Raw genomic sequence first — 6,845 nt, 5'->3', positions numbered from 1 at the left:
TACAAACTCTTGAAATTTTTGATGTATGGGGCATCGATTTTATAGGACCGTTTCCCGTTTCTAGTGGTTACAAGTATATTTTAGTGGTGATAGATTATATTTCCAAGTGGGTGGAAGCCCAAGCATTGGCCACAAATGATGTTAGATTTGTTGTGAAGTTTCTCAAAAAGTTGTTTACTCGTTTCGGTAGTCCACGGCGATTATTAGTGATCGAGGTACTCATTTTTGCAACACCGTCATGGAGAAGGCATTAGCTCGCTATGGAGTTACTCATCGCGCCTCTACCGCTTACCATCCTCAAACGTATGGTCAAGTAGATATTGCTAATAGAGGGGTGAAGAGAATTTTAGAGAAGATAGTGGGAATAAGTCGAAATGATTGGGCGGAGAAATTGGATGACGCGTTATGGGCATTTAGAACCGCGTACAAGACACCGTTGGGTAGTAAACCGTTTATGCTAGTTTACGGTAAATCATGTCATCTTCCCATTGAATTAGAGCATCGAGTGTTTTGGGCATTGAAGAGGGTTAATGTTGATCTTATTGACGCCACAAGGAAGAGATATTTTCAAATTCATGAGTTGGAGGAACTTCGTGATGCGGCATATTCTCGATCGTTGGATATCAAGGAAATGACGAAAGTGTTGCATGATTGGCGTTTAAGGGGAGGTAAAGACTTTAAGAATAGTGATAAAGTATATCTTTTAACTGTCGTTTGAAGTTATTTGCAGGAAAATTGAGATCAAAGTGGATGGGACCGTATTTGGTGAAAGAAGTGTGTCCGTATGGAGCGGAGGAGCTAGAGAATCCGGAAAACGAAACTTCGTGGAAAGTGAATGGCCATCGTTTAAAGTATTATCTTGGAGGGCCGGAGGATTCAATCGAGGTGGAGGAAACTCCCATCGATCAATCGAATTAAATCATCGAAGGGGTTCTTGAGTGAAAACTCAAGTGTAGAGTTTGTATTTTTTTTATCCTATTTTCATTTCATTTATTTCCTTTGAGTCACTAACAATAGTTTTTGTAGTTTTGTTTGCGTCGCCGAGTCATTTCAAAGATTCATCACCATCATGGAGAGAGGATTTGACGAGAATTCAAGAGGTTCCAGCCTTCCAGGTAAGTTTTGCACTTAAAAATGACATAAAATGAGCATAAAAAAGCTTGGTAATTTTTCTAAGGAAAAAGGCTTCAAAACTCAAAAATTTTGGTTACAAACACCCCGTCGCGCGCGCGACGGGTTATGTTATCTAGCCCGCGCGACGCGGAGATGAAGGGCCGGCCAAGGAGGGGCGCCGCGTGCCGCGACTATGGAAAGCCTATGGTCGCGCGGCGCGGTCTTAGTGTCCACCATCAGTTTCTTTTTTCACTTTTTTAACCAAGTTATATCACTTTTCACCAAATTTCAAAACCCCCTTTCTCCTTCACCCAAAACCCACGAACCCTAACCCCTTTCTTCACCAAATCCACATTTATACACCCCTTTTCACGACATTAAACCTTAAAATTATCATAATATAATCACATTATCATAACCCACCATTAAGTTTAACCCATTCTTCACCAATCAAGTCACTTGCACACACTTAGATTCCAAACTTTTTGCAACTTTAATCCTTGTTTTGCATCACTCAAAGGTATGGTTTCTTGTATTCTTGTAATTTTTATGTATTTATAGTGTTATTTTTTACTTTGATTTGGTTAGTTAGTTGTTGGGTTTGGATAGAAACTAGTTGTAAGAGTTAGTTTTTGGGTGCAGGTCGGTATGAGTTGATAAACTGTTTCAGTTTGTTGGGTGCGGTTGGTTGGGTTGGAAATTTTTGAAATATTGTTTTCGCGGTTGCAGTTGGGGTGGTTTGGGTTTAACCGATTTTATCTAGTGTTGGGGTTTTAGTTTGGGATGTTGGACAAAAAAGTTTTAGTGGTCAAAACGAGGTGGAAAACGGTTTTATTAACTGTATATTTGCCAAACTAGAAGGGTGCCCGGGCGATGCAGCGAGAAACCCAGACTATGATAATCTCATTACAAGTTTATGTGTGTTTATTGTTCGGTTTGAAACCGTTCAAACTGATCATTGGTTTAATTTCACCATTGATTTTTTTCTTTAACCTTTAGCCAACCGATTTCAAATTTCAACGGGGTGGTTTCGGTTTTCGACGACAAAAAGGTTACTTACAGTTTGGATCACAGTTTTTAAAAACCATCAAAACCATACCACAAACACCCATACGTAAAAAGTTGTTTTTTAACTTAAAAAAACTATAACAATATGATAACCAAATTAAAGATAATAAAATTCTCATTTTTAAGGTGCAATGCTTTACAAAAATATTAACGTATAAAAATTTATGACCGTTTAAATTCCATTGGTGAATTTGGGTTAAAAGTGAAAATTAAAAGAGTATATAGGTAAAAGGTTTAGAGTCATAGTTGTAATTAATGTTTAAATTTACAAAAGGTGATTAAAGTTTGAGGATTAAAATTGTAACTATTTTTAATGATTTGAAATTGCACGTGATTTATCCCTTAAAAGACTATATTGTCCTTTACAATATGCTTTATTGAGTTGTAAGTTATGTACTAAATTTTGTATTTTACTTAAAAGCAAACGTCTTAATTTGCCCATCTTTGCCTCATTATATATAGTATAGATATTGGTATTCCTCTCGTTTTTGAATCAATGTTCGGGTTGTTGGCACTTGGTTTTAATTGAGACAATTAAAGTGCCGGGAGGAGGTAGTGTACATTGAGTCTTTGTTGTATTTTTCGGGTTTTGCAAACTAACTTAGTCTTTAAATTTTGGTTTCCGTTAGCTTTATTTGAAAATAAAACCGTTCGTTCATACTCAATTTCCATTCGGACGAGTTCGGTTTGAAATATTTTGTAACCCGGATTTCAAAACTTTATTTATTTTCAGTATTTAAGATGAAAAAAAATTTCAAAAATTACAAAAAATATTTTAGTTTTATTTGTTTATTTACTTACTCACATTGTTTGTTTGCTTGTCTAATTTTGTTTTAGGATGTCGGATATGGACGTGTCGAAAGAAGCGGGAAAGCGAAAGAAAGGTCCGGTTCCGCAGACACGAGGTGGGCCGGCTGAAGTGTTGTTTGCTAAGCCGAAAATGCGTCGAATTAAGTATCAAAGTAAAACTATCGAGACGAGAAGAAAAAGTCAAAATCTTCGCGATAGTTCGTTACTTTAATTTTCGGAAGATTCACCGGAATATATTCGGATGAATAATCTTAGTAATTCGGATCTTCTCATTTTCAAGACTATCGATTGGAATTTATTGGATGTTATTGGGCAAAGAGAGCGTGTGGAGGAGTTGTTGGGTCCAAAGTTTAAGGCGATGTTGTGTCTTGACAAGCCGCAATACCATGAATTGACGTTGGAGTTTTTAAGTACTTTTCAATACAAGGACGGTAATTTTTATCAACGGTATGCGATTTCGTTTGCTCTTGGTAGAAAGACGAAAGGGATGGATATGTTTGAGTTTGGGGTAGCGAGTGGTTTTTCTCGATTGAGGAGGCTCAGTTACCAGTGTCTAAGACGAGTATACGGGGTGCTTTCTCAAAACAAAGACCGATAAGTTTTACTAAGGTGCAATTGGCTAGGTTTTGGGAGAAAATAACGTTTTCTTTGTTTTCTGGTAGTATGGTGAGTTCGGATATTCATGACCTGATACTTCGTTATATTCATCGAATTTGGGTGAACACGCTTATTGGTCGACGTTCGGGTGAGAATAAGGTGAATTGGTTAGATTTGTTTTGTTTGTTAGCGATGGTGGAAAAAATGACGGTAAATTATGCTAGTATTTTGGCATAGTCTTTTCATCGCGCGAGACGAGGTGGAACAAAGCAAAGGTCAAAGCTTGATATGGGCCCGTATATGTAGAATCCTAAATTTTGACAATAATAAATAAAAGGAAAGTATCGTTCGTTTAAATGTGTGTTAATATTTAATTAAGGTAAAATATAAGAAAAAAGGGCATGGACTTGGATAATTAAAAGAAGGATTAAAGGGTGGTGATGGGCCTTAGATCCATGGGCTTAAGAGGGTATAAATATGTCACACCCGGCCCTGAACGGCGGAAACAGCCGGGCGCGCGCGAGTGGGGATTGATAATTAAGCACGGGCCATTGCAAACATTCAAAGTAAGATTTTCATTGCGCATGAAATGTTTAATATAAATACATTACATTGTTTAAGAATTACATAAAAAAAACATCCAAGTATAAAAACTGTTGAAGATTTCCACGCCATATCCCCTTGCGCGGCGGGAACAACCGCGCGCATCGAAGGGATAGAACTAAAATCTTCCAAAAAGCTAGTTTTAGATGTTCAGCGTGAGGTGCTCTAAGTGTGACTCCATGCGCTACCTAGTTATCTCCTGAAAGACACGTAAAACATTTGAATCAGTATAAACTGAGTGAATTCACAAGTTTTAGTAACTTGATAAATCGTATTGCATCATAATCTTGATAAAAATCATTCTGAAACATAATTCTGATAGCATCATTAGAACACATGCTTAGTAAAACATAGTTCTGACAACATATTCTGATAAAATCGTTCCGCGGGTTACGCGCGAACATTTCTGGGAACTGTGCTCGTCTGTGTAAGTGGCGCTGCCACTACGAGCGAAATAAGTAATACCGTCCCGCGGGTTACGCGCGGACATTTCTGAAAAACCGTGCTCGTCTGTGTAAGTGGCGCTGCCACTACGAGCGAATAATACCGTCCCGCGGGTTACGCGCGGACGTTGTGCCGGAAAACAAGGCGCTCGTCTGCGTAAGAGGAGCGACCTCTACGAGCAGGCTCAAACCCATAGTACTGCCCCGTGACGTGCTAGGCACTCGTCTGTGTAAGAGGTGCGACCCCTACGAGTGGGTGGATCAAACCAGCAGTCCCTACCCTTAGAGTTCCAATGGTAGAGTGATCACTTACTCGAATCTGGTGCACTAACATCGAAAACCATAGATAACCGTTCGCATTGCTCATCATGAAACATAATTTAAACACATAATCGCTTGCATAGCTTGTAAGTATACCATGATAAAACATTATTTAAGTACGTGTCCCTCGCCCCGAAAACAGTTTAAAAATAGTGAAAACAGTGAAAATAGGGGCTGTGAGACTCACCTGTGGTTCTTGTTAAGGGATTAATCGAGATTCGGGTTTTCTTGGTGTTGGCCTCGGAATTGAAGGTCTAGAATACGATTAAATAACAAGAAGTATATATATTAAGATCAAGAAATAGGAGAATATAAGGGTTGGAAAGTAGTTCTCAAGGTTATAATCTCGGCTTACCTAGTAACAGGAACGGAAGTGAAAATCAAACGGATGCTTGGGAGATGATTAGTGCAATTTGCAACTTTAAGAGAGAAGTTTGAAGTGTGTTTTGGGTGATAATTTAGGTTACATATTTATAGGCAAACTCAAGGGAACACAATCCCTTGCTTTAGGGGATTGTAATCTTTTCATATCTAGGTGTAATGATGATAAAGTATGGAAATTATTATTATTTATTTAAAAGTGGAGGTGATTAGTCCTAGGGAGTGGATAAAAGATTCTGATTTGATTTGGACAGGACATGCATGTCTGTGGTTGGTGAGAGTGGGGTGGCCGACAGTTGACTTTTCATGTTACAGTGTGCTTTTTCAGGTACTTTTGTCAGTGTACAGTAAAAAGTGGAAATCTCTGAAACACGCTACTGTTTCCTTTTGGGCGGGAATAATTCCCTTATATCTGGAGATTAGGCTAAGTGTTCTGCGTGTATAACTTTGTGCGCATAGCTTTCTGCGTGAAGGACATTTCTTTGCTGCGGGTAGGTGCGTAACCTTCTCGCAGTCAGGGACATTGAGTTTCATTTTTAGATTCTCCAGGTGGTCTTGGTATTTCAACATAGTGATCAGTTATGTTGAAGTCAATTCCATCTTGGAGCTTCAGTCAAACTAGCTCTCAATGTTCCCGCCATACGGGGAGGTTAGTTCCCCCTTCCACACGCGCATAAACGATTTGGGATGCACCCGCCTTAGCATCATGCGGGACGGTCAACCCATTAGACAATATAAAGTTATGGAAACATAAAACCAATACACTCGCGCATGGCGCATATAACATATGCCCACGCTGGTTCTTAACATGGTGCGCTCGCGCAGGGTGCACATAACAAATACCCGCGCTGATTCTTACATAGCGCGCTCGCGCAGGGCGCACATAACATGCCCGCGCTGACTAACATGGCGCGCTAGCGCAGGGCGCATATAACAAATGCCCGCGCTGATTCTAACATAGCGCGCTCGCGCAGGGCGCACATAACATGCCCGCGCTGACTAACATGGCGCGCTTAAAATTCACAATCACCTAATTATTAGGTTGATTACTTAGTTTATAGGATTGGGAAATTACCGGGTGTCACATTCTCCCCCTGTTAAGAGAATTTCGTCCCGAAATTTAGGAGACGTCGCTGGCAGAAGCCATGCTCTGAAAGAGGTGTGGGTATTTCTTGCGTATTTGATCTTCTCTTTCCCAAGTGAATTCAGGCCCACGCCTTGAGTTCCATTGAACCTTTATTAACTTGATTTTGCTTCTGCGTAACTTTTGTTCTTTCCAATCGGTTACTGCTATAGGTTCTTCTACGAAGTGCAGTTGTTTGTCGATGTGAATCTCATCCAACGGCAAAATCAACGTTTCGTCAGATAAACACTTTTTGAGGTTGGACACATGAAACGTATCATGAACTCCACTGAGTTCGGCGGGTAAACGGAGTTTATAAGCAACCGGACCGATCCTTTCCAGGATCTCAAATGGTCCAATATAGCGCGGATTCAACTTTCCTCGCT

The 6,845-nt window shown here is 39.7% G+C and overlaps 1 protein-coding gene across 1 annotated transcript; it reads left to right on the top strand.

Moving 5' to 3' along the window:
• Positions 1-238: 238 nt before the first annotated feature.
• LOC143589501 (uncharacterized) lies at positions 239-918 on the top strand. The gene is made up of 2 exons (XM_077070245.1): positions 239-467; positions 731-918. The coding sequence occupies exons 1-2, from the start codon at positions 239-241 to the stop codon at positions 916-918; spliced, it is 417 nt and encodes a 138-aa protein (XP_076926360.1).
• Positions 919-6,845: the final 5,927 nt, after the last annotated feature.

The sequence above is a fragment of the Bidens hawaiensis genome, unplaced genomic scaffold (genome assembly GCF_021521415.1).
Source record: "Bidens hawaiensis isolate Kalapana, Puna unplaced genomic scaffold, B.hawaiensis_p1.1 tig00037597_1, whole genome shotgun sequence".
In the NCBI taxonomy this organism is placed as follows: Eukaryota; Viridiplantae; Streptophyta; class Magnoliopsida; order Asterales; family Asteraceae; genus Bidens; species Bidens hawaiensis.
Note: the sequence above shows the minus strand (reverse complement) of the source record. Positions and strands in the feature narration are given on the sequence as shown.